This window comes from Microcaecilia unicolor, chromosome 2 (assembly GCF_901765095.1).
Source record: "Microcaecilia unicolor chromosome 2, aMicUni1.1, whole genome shotgun sequence".
In the NCBI taxonomy this organism is placed as follows: domain Eukaryota; kingdom Metazoa; phylum Chordata; class Amphibia; order Gymnophiona; family Siphonopidae; genus Microcaecilia; species Microcaecilia unicolor.
The window spans coordinates 219,871,373-219,894,156 of NC_044032.1; the positions used below are offsets into that span (position 1 = coordinate 219,871,373).

The 22,784-nt window shown below is 43.2% G+C and overlaps 1 protein-coding gene across 1 annotated transcript in view; it reads left to right on the forward strand.

Annotated features, from left to right (window-relative positions):
• The window catches only part of LOC115463316 (guanine nucleotide-binding protein subunit alpha-14), a 460,483-nt gene that overhangs the window by 428,280 nt on the left and 9,419 nt on the right, over positions 1-22,784 (forward strand). The window contains exons 4-6 of the mRNA XM_030193719.1: positions 15,140-15,268; positions 18,560-18,689; positions 20,510-20,663. Coding sequence (XP_030049579.1) covers positions 15,140-15,268; positions 18,560-18,689; positions 20,510-20,663 — 413 coding nt within the window. The remainder of the gene's footprint in view (positions 1-15,139; positions 15,269-18,559; positions 18,690-20,509; positions 20,664-22,784) is intronic.

Here is a 22,784-nt window from a genome sequence, read left to right on the forward strand (position 1 = left end):
AGAATAATCGAAAGCCGATTTTGGGCGTCCTCAACTTCTTTTCGTCGCGGGGACAACCAAAGTTCACAGGGGCATGTCAGCAGTGTACTGAAGGCGGGACGGGGGTGTGGTTAAGAGATGGGCGTCCTCAGCCGATAATGGAAAAAAGAAGGGCATCCCTGACGAGCATTTGGCCGACTTTACTTGGTCCAATTTGTTTCACGACCAAGCCTCGAAAAGATGCCCGAACTGAGCAGATGGCCACCGGAGGGGATCGGGGATTACCTCCCCTTACTCCCCCAGTGGTCACCCACCCCCTCCCACCCAAAAAAAAATTTTTTAAACATTTTTTACCAGCCTCTATGCCAGCCTCAAATGTCGTACCCAGCTCCATCACAGCAGTATGCAGGTCCCTGGAGCAGGTTTTAGTGGGTATTGCAGTGCACTTCAGGCAGACAGACAGACCCAGGCCCATCCCCCCCCTACCTGTTACACTTGTGCTGGTAAATGTGAGCCCTCCAAAACCCACTATACCCACATCTAGGTGCCCCCCTTTACCCTTTAAGGGCTATGGTGGTGTTGTACAGTTGGGGGGTGTTGGGGGGCTCAGCACCCAAGGTAAGGGAGCTATGCACCATGGGATCAATTTATGAAATCCACTGCAGTGCCCCCTAGGGCATGTGAGGGGGACCAGTGCAGTGGTCCTGGCATGTGAGGGGGACCAGTGCACTATGAATGCTGGCTCCTCCCACAACCAAAGGGCTTGGATTTGGTCGTTTTTGAGATGGGCGTCCTCTTTTTCCATTATGGCCGAAAACCGGGGATGACCATCTCTAAGGTCGACCATCTCTTAGGTCGACCTAAATGTTGAAATTTGGGCATCCCTGACTGTATTATCGAAAAGAAAGATGGACGCCCATCTTGTTTCGATAATATAGGATGCCCCGCCCCTTCGCGGGGACATCCTCAGAGATGGACGCCCTTAGAGATGGGCGTCCCTGTTTGAAAATGCCCCTCCAGACCACCAGGATTTAAGGTAGGCATAGGAGACTTACAGGTAGGTCCAGGTGGGGGCTCCTCCTGATCAGGAATGGGGGGGCTGGAGAGAGGAAGTACAGGAGGGACACAAGGGTCCTCTTGTTTGGCAAAGGAGGAACATAGCACAAAGTTTTGGTTTCAGCTGAAAATGTACTGGCATTTTCAGCCAAAACCTAGACAAAGCTTTTGGGCCGCTTTCAATGCCAAAACTGAAATTTACTAATATGAACATTAAAAAGATTAAGAGAGAGTGAGTGGATCCCTGTGGCACCCTTCATGATGGCTTCCAGCTAGAAAATAAGTTGTTTCTAATTTTAACCTTATAGAGCCTGTTACACAAAAATTCACCAAACAATTTAAGAACCATTCCAAAAATGTCAAACTCTAATTAGCAGTATTGAAAGGTGAAGTTAAATCAAATTGAGCAAAAGTGCTTCAATACCTCAAGATAAAAATCTGTTAGCATCTGAAATTAATGTAAAAAGGAAAGACTCTGTACTATGCATGCTTTGGAAGCCAAATTGAGAATGATGTAAGCCATCATTATCTGTCAAATAGGTCATCAGCTAGACAGCCACTATAGCTTCCATCAACTTAGTCAATAATGGTAACTGATTTATAGTTGGAAGGCAAAGTCAAGTCTAAGCCTTCATTCTTGGGAACGGGGATCAATATAATACTGCCTAATGATTCAAGAAATCTGCCTTTTTCAAATAATCTACCAATAAATGCAGTATACCATAGGATCCCTTGCCTCACCGTCTTAAAAAAAATAGAGAGATAGATATATATCATTTGATACATAATGTAGGAGATAAAATTAACAGCAGAGCAATGCTAGGTCTGTCATGGGAGTACGAAGAAGGTGATTGCTGTCTTGTGACTACTTAGCTTTCTCTTTGGATATTATGTTTTGATTTTCCAAACTGGAAGTTTGAGCCATTGAGTAGGAGAAGCAGTCACTCGACAGAAACGTAGCCAGTTTTTAATGTCAAGTGAAGCAGACGTTTTGTAAAATAGGCGCCGATGCAAGGCGGGCTGATCTGCATAGGCACCATTTATTCAAAATCTGTTTGGGTGAGTGGTCACTCCCCTTGCAGCCCACCTAGCTGCACCTCTGGCCACACGGTCAGTGAGGAAATGTTCTACCAAGGTCTCTATGAAGCACGCAGCTGCTGCTCTGGGGTCTATGGCCTCAGAGTAGGAGCCAGGAGACTCAGGCTTTCTGTGCATGTCCACAGGTATTGCAAAGAAAACCCTGACCTACTGTACATATTTTGCAAGATTTGTTGTAAGGATAAACCACAGGGAATCTAGAATAACAGAGTGTTGTGGGGTGAAATTCACATGTAATAATGCTACTTTGTATGATTTTTATTTCTTTTGATACTCTGATTTTTCCCCATAGTTATTCTTTTTAATGATTTTCCTTTATTGTTGGTTGACCTATAGATAAAGTTGTTTGATTATACAGGATACCATATATATTTTGCTAATGTTGAAGTTACAGCAAGCTGGGCCAATGTGGAGCCTTGAATATCTGTGCATGCTCAAGGCCTACCTGCTCCCACCCTCTGAGACTTTGAAACGGTGGATGCCATCAGGCCATAAGCAGATGCTCAAAACCTTGCTTTGGCCCAGGTTGCTGTAACTTAAGGAGCAAAATCCTAGTTACTGCTGGAGGGGGGAAGAGAGAGGAGGAGGGAAACGAGAGAGAAGTGACAGTCATCACGGGAGGGGAGAGAGAAGCAACAGAGAAATCCTGGTCACTGTGGGGGGAGTATTAATCAAATTGTATTTTTCAAACCCTTGTGCAATGAGAATGAGCCAACCACATTTCATCATATTCCTGAGATATCCCTGCATATTATTTATTGTACTCAAGCGTACCATACGGAAATCCTGTCTCCATTGATTTTCATCCTCCTGAGTATGCTCTATGTGATCTGTCTTTTATCCTCAACTCCCAAATTCTTTGTGCAGGTATCGTGATGATAATCTTTCCTCTCCACCATGCCACTAGATATCTTTCATTCTGACTGCCAATGCTGGAGTTTGTCCTAAGGTAGCTAGCGATCATGCAGTAGTGTTTCTGATCTTTCATCACCTCTGACAGGTGGGGGAGTAGTAGCCTAACGGTTAGAGCAGCAGGCTGAAACCCAGGGAAGCCTGGTTTAAATTCCTTTGCAGCTCCTTGTGATTATTGGCAAGCTACTTAACCCTCCCTTCCATATCTTCCTGCTAGATCAGTCCAGAAAAGTGGGTTATGCCCTTAACCAGCAGATGGAGGCAGAAATGCTAACTTTTAGAGATGTCACTACCAGTATAAGGCTTGGTGCAGTCCTGGACCATGCCAATATTCTTTCCCTCCAGTAGGTGGTTTTAGTCTGGATTGCAGCTGAAGATGTTGTATTTGAGTCCTTTGATACAGGTCATAGCCTGTGTTCCTTGTAGGAGCCAGTACCTGGAGAAAGACTCTTGAGGTCCATTTGCAGATCTTCTCCTGATTGAGCATGGAGGGGGCATAAAATTGTCTCTGTGCCAGGTCTCTGGGCCTCTCTTGGTGGACTGGTTGTTCTGGCTTTGTGGTCCTATAGGGCCCCAGCCAAAGGTGGGTGGTGAGTAGCAGGGTTTGTTGGATGTCTGTCTGTCTTACTTTCATTTTTTTGTCCCCTCCCCCCCCCCCCCCCCCCCCCCCCCCGGTCTGGGCTAATCCAAAAAAAAAAAAAAGAAAGAAAAGGTATGAGCCTGAAGGAGGATCCTCCTCCTGTGGGATCAGATCAGAGGGAGAGGCATCCCTGAAAGAGTAGAAATCAGCTTTATTGGAAGGGAAGAGACCTAAGCTATATCCTCATTCCTGGGGCAGTGCCTGGTCCAGGAATTAATGGAATGATTTCAAATTGCCCTGGCTTCTATGCAGACAATGGAGCAGCTGGTATCAGGGAGACTGCTGAAGATCATTTTGCAGGACATTTGGGGGGGGGGGTGGGGGATCAAGAGACCTAAGGGTCGGTCTGCAACACATCTGAAGAAAACTCTTGTTTGGGGAAAACCTAGAAAGGTTGGTCAAGGACCTGGGTAAAGTGGTTACCCCAAAACTGAGCCAAGAATCCATTTCAAGAATAAAGTATGTCGTGTCCAAGCGATTGAAACTGCTTTCATTCAGAGAGAGAGAGACCTCTATCTCCTCTGGATATAAGATGGGGTAGTTTAAGAAAATCCAACTCTTTTAGGGTGCCTGTAAACCCAGGGATGGTGATGGGCACCCAGCAGATGGAAGGAAAGGTTTTCAATGAGTGCCGGTGGGCTTATTCTGAGCAGCAGCAGCAGGTGGAAGTTCGTCTCGGCCTCTCTTTTGCAAAGTGGGCCCACATCACTTCAAATCAGTGAGTTCTCGATGTGGTGCGGCAAGAATGCATGCTGAGCTTCACAAACCCCTTTTCCAACAGCTTTATAATTTCTCCCTGTGGCTCAGAGATCAAAAGAAAGGCTGTTAACAAGATGGTAAGCTATCTGTTGCAACTTAGAGGCATCATCCTGGTTCCCCTGGCAGAGTAAGGATGAGGACATGTTGTAGTTCTCAAGAAAGGAATTTTTTTTGTCCTGGACCTCCAGGAGGTCAATATGGCCTTGTGAGTTCCCAGGTTTCAAATAGAAACATTGCAGCAGGTGATTGCAGCTGTCAGACTGGGTGAGTATCTCGCCCTCAATCTGTCAGTGGTTTGTCTAGACTTTCCAATTCATATAGTAACATAGTAGATGACGGCAGAAAAAGACCTGCACGGTCCATCCAGTCTGCCCAACAAGATAAACTCTCATATGCTACTTTTTGTGTGTACCTTACCTTGATTTGTATCTGCCATTTTCAGGGCACAGACCGTAGAAGTCTGCCCACCACCAGCCCCGCCTCCCACCACCGGCTCTGCCACCCAATCTCGGCTAAGCTTCTGAGGATCCATTCCTTCTGAACAAGATTCCTTTATGTTTATCCCACGCATGTTTGAATACCGTTACAGTTTTCATCTCCACCACCTCCCGCGGGAGGACATTCCAAGTATCCACCACTTTCTCCGTGAAAAAATACTTCCTGACATTTTTCTTGAGGCTGCCCCCCTTCAATCTCATTTCATGTCCTCTAGTTCTACCACTTTCCCATCTCCGGAAAAGGTTCGTTTGCGGATTAATACCTTTCAAATATTTGAACGTCTGTATCATATCACCCGTTTCTCCTTTCCTCCAGGGTATACATGTTCAGGTCAGCAAGTCTCTCCTCATACGTCTTGTAACGCATTATCCTCCCTCATGTTCATCATAAAAAATATCATATACAAAAATAAAAGTAAAAACTTATGTTTGACAAGGCAAAATATTCCCATATAATTAAACATATAATTTTTTTTAAACCCATAACAAATGATAACAAGTATCTAACCATGTTTTCCTTTTTCTACTGGGGGCCACTGCCCTTCCCTATCCCTCCATTCCTCCTTGTAGCCCAGCATCAACCCTGCCCTCCCCCTCCCCCATAGTCTGGCATGATGGCATCTCCCCTCCCTTCCCAATCCAGCAATCCCCCCACCCAGAAGCCCACCAGAATTACAAATAAAATATATATTTTTTAAATCTTGGCTGGAATAGAGGCAGACAAAGCTAAGGGAAGCTTCTGCTGTAGCGGAGGCTTCCAACTCTTGAGCAGCAGGGGAGAAGTGCCCACCCATAGCTACCTGCCTGCTCAAAGCTTTTTTTTTTTTTTTTTTTGGTCCAATGCAAAGCCACAGTATTGAAGAACTGAAGATCAAGATAGGCAGTTTCTAGTCTCCAGCAGGGTAAGGATGGAGCCACAGCGGTTGGCACAAACAAACTTGGGCAGGCTGTGAGGTCCCAGCAGTGAACAGGCAACCTCCGGTGGGTTATGGCACCTTCTCTGTGCCGCGTCCCACCCATGTGGAGGACGCGGGACGCAGCAGAGAGAAGGCCCCATAGTCCGCTGGAGGTTTACCTGTCTTCACTGCTGCAACCTCGTAGTCCGCCAGAGGTTGGGAAGTTTTAAGGACTGCATGAGGGGAGGGAGAGTAATGCTATTCCTAGATACATGGAATAAGGAAAGGAAAAATGGCAAGAAAGCCTCTTAACTGCTGCAGCTGCTGGAGACTGAAGGCAAATTTTAACGACCCTATGGGAGGAAAGTGGAAGGGAAGATGTCAGAGCCGTGTGAAAACGAGGAGAGGGAAGGAAAATTTAGTACTTCAGCCTTTTCCTTGTAAAGAAGCAGCATGTAGTGAGGTAAAAGCACTTAAAACTGGCTCAGATAATACTTCGTTACAAGTAAAAGTGCTCATGCTTGTCTTGTACTCGGTAACAAGTAAAAGTAATGAAATGGTATTGTAACACATTACTTTTACTTCATTACTATACAACACTGCTGGGAAGGCGACAATTCTTATACAATTGGTGATGTCTCTAAGAGTCATTGTCCTCTGCCTCCATCTGCTGGTTGAGAGGCACAATCCACTTGTCTGGACTGGTTTAGCAAGACTTGAGGAAAGATTAGTAGGTCAGAACAAATTTCGCCTTGCTCCAGGTACAATCTTAGACTATAAACTCTCCAAGGACAAGAAAATACCTACTGTTCGTGAATGCAACTCAACCTTGAACTAAAACTGAAGCAAGCCCAGGGTAAGTCTAAAATCCCATTCCTCTGTATAGAAATTCAAGACCTTAAGCCATAGAGGGCAAACCTATTCCTGACATAGGAAAGTGTATAGATTCTAATTTGGTTTCCAACTGCAGTCAAAATATTTGCTTGGTGTTTAATTATGGAATTAAGAGTGTGAAGGATTAGAATTTGTTTTCCCCCTGAAATTATTTTGGACAAATCTTGATTTGTGTATGTTCTGAGTCTCCGTTGTTTTACCAATTGCTGCCTGACATCTAGTGGTGTACAAGGAATCAACACAAATAAACATGTGAATCTACTCCTCTGTCAAAAGACTTTCTCTGAAAGTCTCTGAAAGCTTAATTTATTGAATACCTTCTTGGATGCTTTACTTTGGGGATTTTGTTATTGTACTTTATGTGTGAACAGTTAAAGTGATTGGTGTACAGGTTAGACCTCACTCAACTTTATTCGCACAAACTGTGTAATTGTAATTGATTCCTGTACATTGTAAGCCACTTTGAGTCTACTTCATGTGGAAAAAAGTTGGGTATAAATGTTCATAAATAAATAAATAAAACTAGTGTTAAACCTGTTTCAAACAGTTCGAAAAGTGAAACAAAACAATCTTCACTTATGTTCTTGTACATGAATTACAGCTAAATTGCCTCAGTAGCCGCAGCAATCTCACTTTTTATAGATATCAATGGCTGGCAGAAAAGGCCTGCAAAGGGAGGAAGGGACAAGACATAGGGCTGAGTGAATAGAAGATGGTGTGAGTAAGAGAAAACAAATAGGGCATTTGAATGACAAAAACATTTCTCCATCTTCATTCTTAAGTGTTTGAGAAGGAAATAATGGGAGCAAAGAGAAAGCCAAAAGCTATTAGTATAACATCTGTGGTGGGCAAAGTAATGATAGCATTCCTAAAGGGCAAAATAGTTCATTACCTTAAATCCAGAGGATTACAAGACCATAAGCAACATGGCTTTACAAGGGAAAAATCTTTTTTCCAAACAAACTGGGTTAATTTTTTTGATGTACTAAATTCGGAAGATGCAGGAGATGGATTATGGTTTATTATGATTTAATATACCATCTTTCCTCTTGAGATAACAAGGCAGTGTACAATAATAGTCAATTTAGAATGAAAGGAACACCATTGTGTTAAGGAAAGAAGAATGAAGTAAACAGCAACAAGAATGAATAGCCATTCGTGTAAAATTAAAATTGCGGAAGTTAGCAGATCCGCTGATTGCTGTCATTGCCCACTTGGATGATATATGCCTTTTCAAATAGATGGGTCTTTAAGAGGACTTTAGGTTTATGGTGGGGAGGGTTCAAGTAAAAGTGCAGAAGTGAAGGAGTTCCAGAGGGAAGAAGCGAGCCAAAAATATGCTCGGTTTCTGGTAGATTAGTACATAAGTACATAAGTAGTGCCATACTGGGAAAGACCAAAGGTCCATCTAGCCCAGCATCCTGTCACCGACAGTGGCCAATCCAGGTCAAGGGCACCTGGCACGCTCCCCAAACGTAAAAGCATTCCAGACAAGTTATACCTAAAAATGCGGAATTTTTCCAAGTCCATTTAATAGCAGTCTATGGACTTGTCCTTTAGGAATCTATCTAACCCCTTTTTAAACTCCGTCAAGCTAACCGCCCGTACCACGTTCTCCGGCAACGAATTCCAGAGTCTAATTACACGTTGGGTGAAGAAAAATTTTCTCCGATTCGTTTTAAATTTACCACACTGTAGCTTCAACTCATGCCCTCTAGTCCTAGTATTTTTGGATAGCGTGAACAGTCGCTTCACATCCACCCGATCCATTCCACTCATTATTTTATACACTTCTATCATATCTCCCCTCAGCCGTCTCTTCTCCAAGCTGAAAAGCCCTAGCCTTCTCAGCCTCTCTTCATAGGAAAGTCGTCCCATCCCCACTATCATTTTCGTCGCCCTTCGCTGTACCTTTTCCAATTCTACTATATCTTTTTTGAGATACGGAGACCAGTACTGAACACAATACTCCAGGTGCGGTCACACCATGGAGCGATACAATGGCATTATAACATCCGCACACCTGGACTCCATACCCTTCCTAATAACACCCAACATTCTATTCGCTTTCCTAGCCGCAGCAGCACACTGAGCAGAAGGTTTCAGCGTATCATCGACGACGACACCCAGATCCCTTTCTTGATCCGTAACTCCTAACGCGGAACCTTGCAAGACGTAGCTATAATTCGGGTTCCTCTTACCCACATGCATCACTTTGCACTTGTCAACATTGAACTTCATCTGCCACTTGCACGCCCATTCTCCCAGTCTCGCAAGGTCCTCCTGTAATCGTTCACATTCCTCCTGCGACTTGACGACCCTGAATAATTTTGTGTCATCGGCTTGGTTTAGGGGTGGTATCTGAAGACTGTTGTTATTAAGGACTCTAGGTGGGGCATAAGGAATGGTTAAGGAGAACAGGTAAGCATGGATACCTGAGTGGAGTACCTTGTGAGTGAGGACTAGGACTTTGTAATGGAGTCCATTAAGGCCTTTGATACTGGTCTGGGAGTTGTAAGAAAAATTCTAAAATGAATGAGAAGTTGATTGAGCAAGAGAAGGTGAGGTATAACACTTAATTTCAGTAGCGCAACAAGGTAAACTCAAATGTGCTACTTTTTGTGTATACCTTACCTTGATTTGTATCTGTCATTTACAGGGCATAGACCATAGAAGTCTGCCCAGCACTAGTGGTGGGAGGCGGGGTTTCACACTTGATGTTCATTCACGGGACCAGTATTCTATCGTTTTCCACAGAGTAGAGAGGTTGGTTTTCTAATCTCTCCTCAGCGCGTTAAACTATTGCTTTTCCTTCTTTATTTGGGGGTATTTTTTCTTCATATTCTTCATTAATTGAATTTATTCATTTTTAAAATATTTTTTTCATTTTTTAGTGTTTGGGGCTTTGAGGGCCCAGACCCTCTTTATTCCTGTCTCAAGCCCCCCTAGAATGTGGGCAGTTGACCTGCATTCATTCCTCCCCCCCCCCACGCTCCGTTATCTCTGTCCCTTCCCTTCTCTCTCAGTCTGGTGTCTTTCCTTCCTGTGGCAACCCCCCCCCCCCCCCCCCGGCGCTGCAATTGTCTGACTTATGGCATCAATCAAAGCAACCTCACCTCCTGCCAGCCCTGGAAGCTTTCCCTTTGCACAACTTCCTGTTAGGCTCTGCAGATGGAAAGCTTCTGGGGCTTTGATTGCCACCTCTGCCGAAAGTTAGAGGATAGCAATGCCATGGTGGGGTACAGGAAGGAAAGAGATGCCAGACCATGGGGGAGGGAAAAGAAAGATATATTGGGCCATTCGAGGTGGAAGGTTCGACGGAGCGAGAGAGATGCCTAACCTGCAGGTGGCAGGGAAACGAGGAATAGAAGGGTGAAAAATGTCAAATGGGGGAGAGGCAGAGAGATGTCAGATCATGGGGGCTGGGGGAGGGAGAGGGAGCGAGAACTGGAATGATGAGGGAAGACAGTGGAAAAGACCCTGGACCCATTGATTGGAGAGGGAGTGGGAGAGAGAGAGAGAATGAGAGAGAAATTCTGGGATGGGGATCGGGTTTGAATGGAGGGAAAAGAGCAAGAGACCAGACCAGAAGAGAGATGGGGCCCTGGGGTGGGGGAGTGCAGGAGAAAAAGAACAGAGGGGAAGAAGCTGGGCATAGTGAGGCACAGGGACATGGATGGAATGATGATGGACAGAAGACACTGGAAAGAGCAGATGATGGATGGGACGGTGGGTGGGGGAATAAGGGAAACAGAGCAGAAGATGAATTGGACTAGGTGGCAGTGAAAAAGACCAAAAGATGAATGGGACTGGGGGAAAGAGGGAGAATAGAGCAGATTACTATGACTCGTGGGGGGGAGGTAGGGGAATAGATCAGAAGATGACTGGGACTTGTTGATTTAATGGGAGAGTGTTAGGGAGCAGGGAATTATGGATGGGAGAGATGGAGTTGGAATTTTGAGGGGATAGTGAGTACTTGGCAACTGGTAAGGTAGGAGTTGGGAGTATGTAGATGAGTTGGGGAAATGAGTGAGGGAATGAAGTGACGAGTAAGAGAAAGGGGATGAAGTATGGGGGGAGTAAGAGAGGCATTGAAATAGGATGGATGTACTAGGTAGGAATGTGAGAGGAAGGGGTTAAGTCTCAAGGGGTTGAGTGAGGTCAGAAATGGGGTTAAAAAGATGGTGAAAGAGGCAATAGGAGATGGAGTAGAGGGTAAGAGAAGAATGGTCTGAAGGCAAGGGAAGGAGGAAAGGAAAGACTGATTGAGCTGTGGCTGGTGAGGGGCTGAGAGAGTGAGTACAGAAGATAGAAATGAGGGACTAGGGAGTGGGTTAAAGATGAGGGGAGAAAGGAGACTGGGGAAGGAGAGAGACAGATGTGCCAGTGGGAGTGCTGGAGAGAGAGAAATGGGAAAGGCCAGTAGGTAGATGAGATGTGAAAAGGAGAAGACTAAGGACTAAAGGTGAGGAATGAATGAGCAGATAGAGAGGCAGAAAAATAAGTGAAGAAAAGCTGAAAGGAAAAGAACAACTCAGAGATGGATGAAGGAGAGGAAGTGAAGAAGACAGGAAGGGAGAGAAGAAGTGGCAGAGGGACTGGAGACTTTGGAAAGAAAGTTTAGAAAAGATAGAGGAAAGCAGAAACTGGAGACTGGGATAAACATGATCAGAAAAAAAAAATGACCAGAGAGCAAAGGTAGAAAGAATAATTTTATTTTGAATTCAGTGCATGGTGTCAGTTTACAGTAGATTTACACTGTTTTATTTATATTTTGTAGAGTGCAAAATGCTTTTTCTCTTTCTTTTATCTAGTATTGCACTGCATGCAGAATGTGGCTTCATGGGGTTCAAGTTTAATTTTTGTGTTCATATTCATATTTTAAGCTTGTTGTCACTTATTCTGTACTTGGCAGTGGTCTGTTTGTGTTCAGTACTTGTGACCAGGACCAGGAACTCTGTATGGAGTTTCTATTTAAGCATCTGTAATAATTCAGCTTGTTCAGTTTCAAAAACAGTTACCAATAGAAATCAAACAAAATAAAACATGGAAAAGAAAATAAGATGATACCTTTTTTATTGGACATAAGAAGGGCAACCTTCGAAAGCTAATCAAGAAATGTATTAAGTTATGTCCAATAAAAAAGGTGGTATCTTATTTTCTTTTCCATGTTTTATTTTGTTTGATTTCTATTGATAACCTTAAGAGTGGACTAACACGGCTACCACACTCCTCTACTTAAAAACAGTTACCAAAATTAATTTATGTTGTGAGCCTGATAACTAGTGTGTCCCATATGTGAGAATATTATGCCTGCTTGTCCTTGGAGAAAGCAACGTTACTTGCCTGTAGCAGGTGTTCTCTGAGGACAGCAGGCATATTCTCACATTCACCCCCCCCCCCCCCCCCCGTCTCCCCTTGGAGTTGTCTTCCTAGTTTTATTACTGTACTGTTGGTCCTACCCTCGAACATCGGGCGGGAAGGCATCCACACATGCACAGTGGGGGCACTGCCTCAAAGTTTTAAAGTGACAGTGCACTATGGCAGTGTCCACACAAGACTCTGAGGATTACATCACCCACATGTGAGAACATATGCCTGCTGTCCTCGGAGGATACCTGATACAGGTAAGTAACTTAGCTATATCAGAGTTAGACATGTCTGTGAAGCTTGGGTTTTAGGTGTTAGAGAGGGTTATACATGAAACAGGGATGTGTCTGCTATGGGTAAGATGACTGAGGTGTGGGTGGGGATTTCTGTGTGTTGGGGGCACAGTGGGGCTGTGATGTATGGGTCGTGTGTAGATGAGGCATCTCAGTGTGAGGTGACTGGGAGAGTGGTTTAGTGGGGGTGTTTGTGTATAAGGAACCAAGGACAGGGGTGTTGAGTGCATAGTGAGAGTGCGAGGGAGGTTTAGTCTGAGAAGGGCTTCTGAGATGCAGATCGGGGGGGGGGGGTGCCTGAGCTGGGTCTTTAGGGAGGGTGTCAGGGTTGTAAGGGAGGGCTTTGGGGGGGGGGATGCGAGGGGGGGGGTTAGGATCTCCAGCCCCCTGAGAACTTGTGTCAGGGGGGTTGGAGGAACTGGAGATCCACCGGACCTCCAGCCCCCATGTCACTAGCTTGTGGTTAGGATTTGGTGGGGCACTAGGCCACCAGGACCTTGCTGTTTGGGGTCTTGTGGTTCCACAGATCTCCAGCCCCAGTGTTTGACAGATCTGGGCTTTTGAGAGCCCGGACCTGTCAAATAAGTACGGGAGATGCGCTCAGGCACAGTCCTCCCGCACTTTACCCTACAATCAGAAATAATAGCGCGCATAAATTTGCATGCTATTATTTTTCATCATAGGAGCGGTAAAGCCCCGCGCTGTTCCAGCTTTATTTTTAGAACGCTATTTGGAACAGCATGGTGCATTAGATCATCTGAGCATAAGTAAAGTTCATAGCACTTTAGATAAGGGACATGTGGCCTTACCGGTAGCATTAGATCTTTCGATGGCTTTTGATCTTATCATCAACTTCTCATCTCTCATTTAACTGAACTCGACATAGGCAGCCAAGCTCTAACATGGTTCATATCTTTTTTGCATCATTGACACTGACCTCTGGGGTCCCACAAGGCTCAGTTCTTTCTCCACTATTGTTTAACATTTTCTTAAGTCCCTGGAGTGGAGGAGTAGCCTAGTGGTTAGTGCAGTGGACTTTGATCCTGGGGAACTGAGTTCGATTCCCACTGCAGCTCCTTGTGACTCTGGGCAAGTCACTTAACCCTCTGTTGCCCCTGGTACAAAATAAGTACCTGAATATATGTAAACCATGTATACATTGACCATGTTTCCCATTATCCTTTTTGCTACCCCATATCCATTCCTTTCCATCTTTCTACGCCTACCTCCCAATGCTCATTTCCTTCTAAACCCAATTCCTTCTATGTTCAACTTACTTATCTGTTAACCCCATACCACAAACTGTATATTCTTCTTCGACTTTGTAATTCTTTATATTGTTACTATGTAAGCCGCATTGAGCCTGCCATGTGTGGGAAAGCGCGAGGCACAAATGTAATAAATAAACTGTCCAAGGTGGTTCTGCAAGGAGGGTAGGAGATGTAATGGAGGGTTGAGGGGACACATCCCTGCCTGTTACCCCTGCTCTTTGCATCTATAAAACATTTTACAGTATGGGAAATTGGAGGAGGTGAGCACAGCGCTCACTGCAACGCTGCTGTGCTGCATCCTTATCATAATCTTCACCATGCTGCCCCCACAGTTGGGGAAAGAAAAAAGAGGTGCTGTTGCTGGGAGTGTGGGCCTGCCTGACTGGACTTGTTGAAATACAAAACATTACCAACTTCATCAGCTGAGCCTTGGTTTCTGAACAGCTGAGATCCACTGCTGTATAATGTTTCAGAAATAGAGTTGCAGTTGCCTCTGGAGTGTATGACCTGGCAGCATGTCTAGTGCTGGAATTAAATGGAAACTTTTCAAGAGGAAGGGAGACTAGGAAGAATGATGATATTATTGCCCAACTAAAGCTAGGTAAAAGCGCCATCCCTGGCTGCCTTCAAATTCAGGCTAAAGGCCTAACTGTTTGATGCTGCTTTACTCCTGACTTGTCACTTTCATCTTATCCTTGTGTCCTTCTGTCTGTCCTTCCCTTATCCTTATTGATCCTGTCTGTTTGTCCTGATTTAGATTGTAAGCTCTTTTGAGCGGGGACTGTCTTTCTTCATGTTCAGTTGTAAAGCGCTGCATACGACTGGTAGCGCTATAGAAGTGAATTTATAGTAGTAGTAGTAGTAAACTGAGATACAAATGGCTAGCCAAAGGTGACAAAGAAAGCCTGTAAGCATGATTTCAACATGCATTAAAGTGATGACTTAACACTTTAACTTCTATAACTAGACCACTTTCTTCCTATAATTTTACATCAATGAAATTGTTATTCTCAGAACATATGGATAATATATAGGTTATAACTCCACACTGTATATGTGAGCCTGGTGATTTGGTTTCTGATCCTTTAGGCCACCATCTTAATTAGAACTCATTTCAGTTGGACTTCAGTGCTTATTCACACCTACTCAGAGATATTTTTTTCCTCCTTGTTTCTTGTCCTCTGCCAACTCACTTAGCCCCAGTCATGGCAGCAACAGACTTCAGCAGAGGGTCCTGCACCAGGGTTCTCCCTAGAATACTGCAATCATAGTTCCTAGGTCTGGCCACTAGGTGTCACCATTGCACAATGACTGGAACCTTCTATGGTGCTTCTGGAGCATCTTCAGCCAGCCAGGTGAATGGAAGACTTGCCCTAAGAATTGAACCTGGGTCCATTGAGTCGGCCCATACTATATATTGCAAGTTGAGACCATTTACCAAGGAGAAATTACCTGTTTGTATCTTTCTTTACAGCTACATTAGTGATGTAGATCGTATTTCTGCTCCATCATATGTGCCAACTCAGCAAGATGTACTACGAGTCAGAGTGCCAACAACTGGAATCATTGAGTATCCTTTTGATTTAGAAAATATTATTTTTAGGTAAGTAACATTTTTACACTGATGTTAAATATATTCTTCATAATGTGTTGTAGTGGGAAAAGCCAGTGTTACAACAAGAGTTTTCCCATGGTTGTTTTTTCTTTTTAATTAAGTGTGAACATTAGCTTATGTGCAGAATGAAACAAGTAAGACATGTACAGAGTCCCTCAGCCCATTCTTTCCCTCCACAAAATAGAGATCTGATCCCTTCTCACAATGCAAATAGGATTAGACTAAATTATTCTTTTTTTTTTTAAATCAACAACAGTTTCTGTGCAAACCAGTGTGACCAATAGCATGACCTAAAGTGCAGTTTCACTGGATTTTCTTTGAAACGTTGATTAAATATATAGTGTATACCATAGCAGTGTAGAGAGATGCATAAGAAATGGCAGCTGCTCCTTGAAGCTTACATTCTTGATCAGACAGACAGAAGAAAACAACACAGAGACAAAGACAAATAAGAGGTTTGAGTTAGGGAGAAGAGGGGGCATTTGTGGGGAAAAAAATAATCTGGGTGAAGGGTAGGTGGGAATAATAATCTGATGCTCAAAACAGAATGCATTTTACATTCATTGCGGATATTTGCTTATCTAATTGATATATTTCCATGTGACTTATGGGACAACAAAGCAGTTTATAATTAAAATACAGCTCAGTGCAACAGTCCATGCAGAACTATCATTAAATTAGCTTAATCAAAGAAAGAGCACAGATCACTAGATAACAAACTAGTGCCCAAGGAGACAAACCATCGTACAGGGCAATATGAAACCAACTTCCAACTATCTGCAGCACCTCAGATCATTTCACCTGCTCCCCACTTTTCTGTCAGTGATTTTGTAGTTCTTGTCGCCAGTAATGCCGCAGATAGGGAGAAGGCTCCTGCATCATGCTCTCGTCCGTTCATTGGCTGGCTGGCTGCTGCAGCTTGCGACATCAAGAAGCCAGTTATGGATTTGTGGGGCTGTGCTGGGCCACCTGCTCAGAGCTCCACCTCCACCAACTGACTTGCTCCTTTGTACTAAGACCCATGGATGTGAAGTGCACCCCATGGCTGTAGAAATGGACCTGGAGGAACTGAGGGACAGGCCATGGGTTGACATCCATATGCAGGCACAGGCTGAGATAGGCCACAGCAGGGATGGAGAGGGGAGTTTCTTGGCTCACAATTGGACACAGGTGCCAAGGCTGCAGCCCAGCAGAGAGCTCACTCTGTACTATTACTACTACTTATCATTTCTATAGTGCTACTAGATGTACGCAGCGCTGTGGGCTAATATGTGGAGTCTTGAACTGTGGAGTTCTGATGCAGGACTCTGTCAGAACTCACTCAAAAGAAACAAATAGGACAGAGCTTGAGAATGGGATATATTGAATGAATGGGAATTATGGAAAGCAGGCCACTGCCAGCCAGTGCTAACTCTGATGCTTCCCTGACCAGGTGGAGTAGAGCAGTACAAAAATAAGCCACTGTCGCCCTAGTCTCTGTCCCTCACTGAACCTAGCTATTCTACTGTTTAGAAATATGTTAAAAAATGTGTTTTGATTTTAGTGTAATTTGATACTACCCGGGGTCATTATAAAAATACTGTGTTCCAGAAATCCAGCCCTATATGAATCTTGTCTGTTCTGGGAGCATTTCTTCAACAGAAGAGACCTACTGAACGTACACATTGCTTTTCTGCAATTCTTTAGATGCAAACATTTCTCATGCATATTCTTTATAGATATCCTGAAAATCAGACTGGATGGAGTTACTCCAGGACTAGTTTGAGAAACACTTATGGTCTCGTACATAAGATCAATTTCTAGAAAGTCTATAGTGGAAGTAGGATTGATTAATTTCACTAAAAGGCATACTCAGCCTAAGATGACACAAAAGGTCAAGCACATGTAGATTCCTGGCTCTACTGAAGTTACAGTATAGTCCACACCCTCAAACAAGGGTACTGTCACAATGAATAATAGAAAAGCCCCTCAATCAATAAAGGAACATAGATTTTATTAAGTCAGGGGGATTTTTTATGTGTGCTGGACTGCCAAATACTTTTATGATCTGATAGCTCGAAAGCATTTACTGGTATCGCAGCTGCCTCTATATAGAGATAAATGTTACACCTGTCAAATTTTAGCAGAACTGTCCAGATAGTACCACTGAAAATTCTTAGAGACCACTCCTGCACCGTCTGGAAAGTAGTTCTAAAAATTCTTAGAGACCACCTCTGTACCATCCAGATAGTGCCGCTGAAAATTCTTTTTTTTTTGTACGTTGGATTCCCTCTCCTTTTCTTTGTATATATTCAGTGCCACTTGCTATGTGGATATATGTTTAAATGCTGCAGCCTGCATTTACAAAAAGCACTGACAGAAGCATTTGAATATTGACCCATTAGAAGTAGCTCACATGAGTTTATCTTGTTGGGCAGACTGGATGGACCGTGCGGGTCTTTTTCTGCCGTCATCTACTATGTTACTATGATTAGATTATAGATATGATACATCATCACTCAGGTGTCTCTTAGTGATTAAAAAATAACCTTTATATAAACATCTCTTTCATTGTTTCATTTATGCTGTAATCAAACACAAGAACTGGAATTAAAGTGTAACAATTTATTCTGTTAATTATATATATTTTTTAAAGAAGCAGCTCCAAACCTTCCCTCAGAAAAATTGAAAGACACAAAGGTTTCTCCTTCAGTTTGAGCACTGACCATGAGCTATACTTCCACCCCTGACTCTGTTACACATATTACTCTCTCCAGCTAGACAGTACTGTTCTAAGCTGAAGCATTAGTTTTAGGTATATTCTAAAGAAAAGCATTATTTTCACCAAAATATAAGACTGCATTCCCATCTCCTCCATCCAGATGCAGAGAGTCAGTGGGCTTCCACAGTCTTCCCAGAAAATCAACATAAAACCCCATCACTCAAGACTGCTGCCCCTCAACAAAGTGCAAAATAGTGATGTAAAGCTGCTGTAAGGGTCAGGGGAAAGTCACCAATGCATGACCAGATTGGGGCGTAGATCACCAGCTGATTAAGGATGGGGAATTTGAAACAGGACAAAACTATTTTTTTGTTTAATTTCTCAAAAGAAATAATACTTCCTCCTCTCCCCCCCCCCCCCCCCCGACACACACAATTTAGGTTGTTTTCTTTTGACTTTTTAAAAAAATGGTATGTTGTATTTCACAAAAGACACACCAGCACCCAAAAACCCAAATATAATGAAAAAGCGAGCGTGCAGACCCCTGCAGCTGAGCTGTTTGTGTTTCTCCCTAACAGGATGGTGGATGTAGGTGGCCAGAGATCCGAAAGAAGGAAGTGGATTCACTGCTTTGAAAACGTTACCTCCATAATTTTCTTAGTTGCACTAAGTGAATATGATCAGGTTTTGGCAGAGTGTGACAATGAGGTAAGACTCATTATTAGACAATGGAGCTACCAAATGGAAAAGGCTTATTCTTTACTCCCAGGAATGTGTAATTTTTAATGGAAAAATTAATTGCCACTCCTTTCCTAATGACCAAGGAGGCTGCTTGTCTTCGAAACCAAACTCATGAGAAGCATGCTGGCTCAGTTTCTGTAAATGAACTTGAGAATGAGAAATCTATTCTTAAAAACTTCAAGGTAACCAAAAAAAAATGATGTTCTTTGTTGAAGCCTACAATGCAGTCATCAACACACAAGAGAAAGCTGAATAATAATAATAATATTTCCCCCAAATTGTTATAAAATTGGCAAGTAACAGATGGTAAAAAGTAACCCGCTGAGGACAGCCCAGTGGCTCAGTATTTGTGTTGCACACTGTCACATAGATAAGCTGTGTTTGGTTGTCAGTCAAGCCATCCACCCCCTCAGGTGCGCAGGGGTGAAGATTCTGCAGAGACAGTGTTCACAGCCATTGCACAACAGTGACACCTAGGGCCCCTTTTACCAAGCTGCAGCAAAAGGGGGCTGGCGTTGGCGTCAGCACCTGTTTTACATACGCACCAAGGCCCCGTTTTACCGCAGCTGGTAAAAGGGAAGGTCTCGCTTTCCTGCAGTAAATGACCATGCGGCAAGTAAAGCACTTGCCACGCTGCCATTTCGGAGGGGAGCCCTTACCACCACCCAATGAGGTGGTGGTAAGGGCTCCCGCACTAACCTGGCAGTAACCGGGCAGCACGCGGCGCTGCCCGATTACTGCCGGGTACAGTCCAGCACTACAAAAATAAATCTTTGTAGCTCCAGAAATGACGGCGCGGTAGGGGTAGGAAGTACCGCCGGGCTGCTGCGGTAGCCTGACAGTACTTCCGTTATAGCGAGCGGTAAGCCCGCGTTGAGCTTACCACCACTTAGTAAAAGGAGCTCTTAGTGAACGAATTTAGGGCCCATGTCTACATGGCTCTGATGGCCCCAGCCAAAGCCCATCAGTGCAGTGATGAGCTTATATGAGTCATGTGTGGCTATAGAGCAGAGATAAAAACTCTCTAGTCAATTGTGAATGGAGGTTCATGGCTCCATATGCCAACAGAGACTAGTTGAGCTGGAAGCCCAAAGGAGCAAGATGAGGCCGTGTATGCAGATGGATTGTTACATAAAGCGGTATTTCTCAAGCTGGCCCTGGAGTGCTTCTCCCTAGCCATTCTGGTCTTCAGGATATCCACAATGAATACGCATGAGATAGGAGGCACTGCATGCAAACTGTTACATGCAAATCTACCTCATGCATATTCATTATGGATATCCTCAAACCCAGACTGGCTCAGGGGTATTCAAGAACTGGCTCGAGAAACACTCAGGTAAGGTACATAAGATCAATTTCAGGAACATTAATTGTGGACCATTCATTGTCTTGAAAGTACCATCATAGCTTTGGAGTGTAATGAGAGAACATTGTGCTAATATGTTGGGTTGGATTGGATGTATTAATTTTATATGCCTCTTTGTAATAAGTGTTGGCAGTTTACATGATTCCAAAAAAGGCAAACAATTAATACAGAATACAATATAACAAAGCCAGCAAAGCAAGAAACAAGATTGTTTGATTGATTAAATTGTACTACATAGCTCTCCTAGTACAAAAACATTTTGCTAACCCCATGTTGCTATGTAGATCTTGGCACTTCCAGGAACCTTGCTAAGAAAGAGCTGGGCACTGCAGTCCTTTTTCTTTCTGCAGGAATAGTGAACTATTTTGCATTATGTATTTCTTTATTCTTAATTCTTTTCATTTTGTTTTGCATTGTATAGAATCGCATGGAAGAGAGCAAAGCTTTATTTAAAACCATCATTACATACCCTTGGTTTCTGAATTCTTCAGTCATTCTGTTCTTAAACAAAAAGGACCTTTTAGAGGAAAAAATCCTATATTCCCATCTAATTGACTATTTTCCAGAATACCCAGGTAAGTGTCTATGCTATTTACTCTAAGCATGTAGGGAACAAATTTTAATAGCCCACTTAGTTGCAAAACATGCCCATGCTTGTAATGCTTCTATTATGTAGCTAATTTTCAAACGAAATTTACCTGAGTAGTTTCTCTTTGTAAATTAACTATAAAGTATTTCCCCCAAATTCTATAAATGGCACCATAACGCGTGCGCACTAATTTAATTGCGCACACAACTTAATTGATTAACAAGCCAGTCAGCACCGATAATTGGTACTTAACCAATTAGCAGCACTAATTGGCTTTAATTAGAATGTATGCACACAACTTTCTAGGTGTATTCCACAACGCAGTGTGCGTAAATTCTAATGCGTGCAGTTGAAAAGGGGACGTGACCAAGGGCGTGGAATGGTCAGGTTGTGGGTGTTTCAAAAAACTACGCATACTAGTATAGAATACACCTGATCAGCGCAGGTATTTTAGGCCTGGTTTTAGGTGGCCTAAATGGGTGCGCCTAAATTTTAGTCACAAGAATGGCGCCTGAGCATATTCTGTAAACTACGCCTAACTTTAGGCGTAGTTTATAGAATCACGCTAACTGCGTGGTTTTTCAGCATCGATTTTTATGATGCCTTTTATTGAATTTGGCCCTTTTTGTATAAAAGATGCAAAAAAGTTTACATCTGCTGTTTATGCAAGAAGCTGATCAGTGTACTTACACTTGAAAATCAAATGCACTTTATCCATGTTCCTCCCTGGATTTGAGCACATCCCTGGAATGCCTCTTTTTACCCAACTACAGTTATGTGCATTGCTGAAGCCAATACATGTACTTCTAGCTGGATAGCGTATGTTATTTTTTGACCAGGCCAGTTTACCCAGGTAAGAGAGGAGGGAAGTCATCGACCTGGGTGACCATTGTTGTTCTACTGTTAAGTCCACTTATTAGTAACTAGATCTCATTGCATAAATTGGGACCAGTGCTAAGATAGCACAAGTTAATGGTATGACACATTTTAACAGTAGCTTACATCGATAACTGCGCCCCAAAATGGAGTTGAAAATTGGCCCTCATGTATTATTTTAGAAGAGAGAAGAATGAAGGGTTCTTGACTGTTTACAGTGGTTCTCAACCTAGATCTGAAGACAAACCCAGCCAGTCGAACTTTTCTGGATACCTACAGTGAATGTGCATGAGAGGTAGTTCATGTACATTTATTTCTTTGTTTCATACGTATTCATTGCAGGTATCCTGAAAACCTAACTCGCTGGGCGTATCCTATGGACTGGGTTCAGACCACCTGAGCTAGAATAATAATAGTTGCCTTCCGTTTACTGCTGTGTTATCCAGATAAAGTAAGGTTTGCTGAAGGAAATTGGACTTATCTGTCCGTAAGGGATCTGTTTACTAAGCAGCATTAACAGGGCAATTCTATACACTAAATACTAACATTTACGGGCATAAATGTTTAGAATACTAGCACATGCAGGTACATATGGCAGAATACTGCCCAAGCTAGATTCTGTAAATACCTACTTAACTTACATTGCATGTATTTGCAAAGGACATGTACCACAGGGGTGGCACATGGACAGGACTTCCACTTACACATGTAACTTACAGAATACTGAAAGTTACATGAGGTTCTGCAGCATTCAGGTGCTAACATACCAGCTCTATTGCTTTTTTTACACTGATTTTATTCTTCTTATTTTTCTCACTTCTTTTGTTTCTTCTGATCTTGGACCTTTATGTACAGCGACCCAGTTTATGTACAACTGGCTTTCTGCTCATAGACTTGTTTTGAACCCAGCTAAAACCATAGCTTGTTGGGTGTCCAGATCCCACCCTGTTCCCTCGCTACCTCTTACCTTTTTTAATACTCCTGTAACTCCAGTCACGTCATTCCATTACCTTGGATTCATCATTGATTCATGGTTATCTTTTGAGCACCAAATCTCAAAGTTGTTCAGCTAGGATTTTTCTGGCTTCACCGTCTCTGATAGATCAGCAAATATTTAGATTTTACGTCTATGCATACTCTTTCACGCATTTATTTATATCACGATTAGATTATTATAACTCGGTTTATGCAGGCATCACTTCCATTGAATAGCATCATCTTCAAAGCCTTC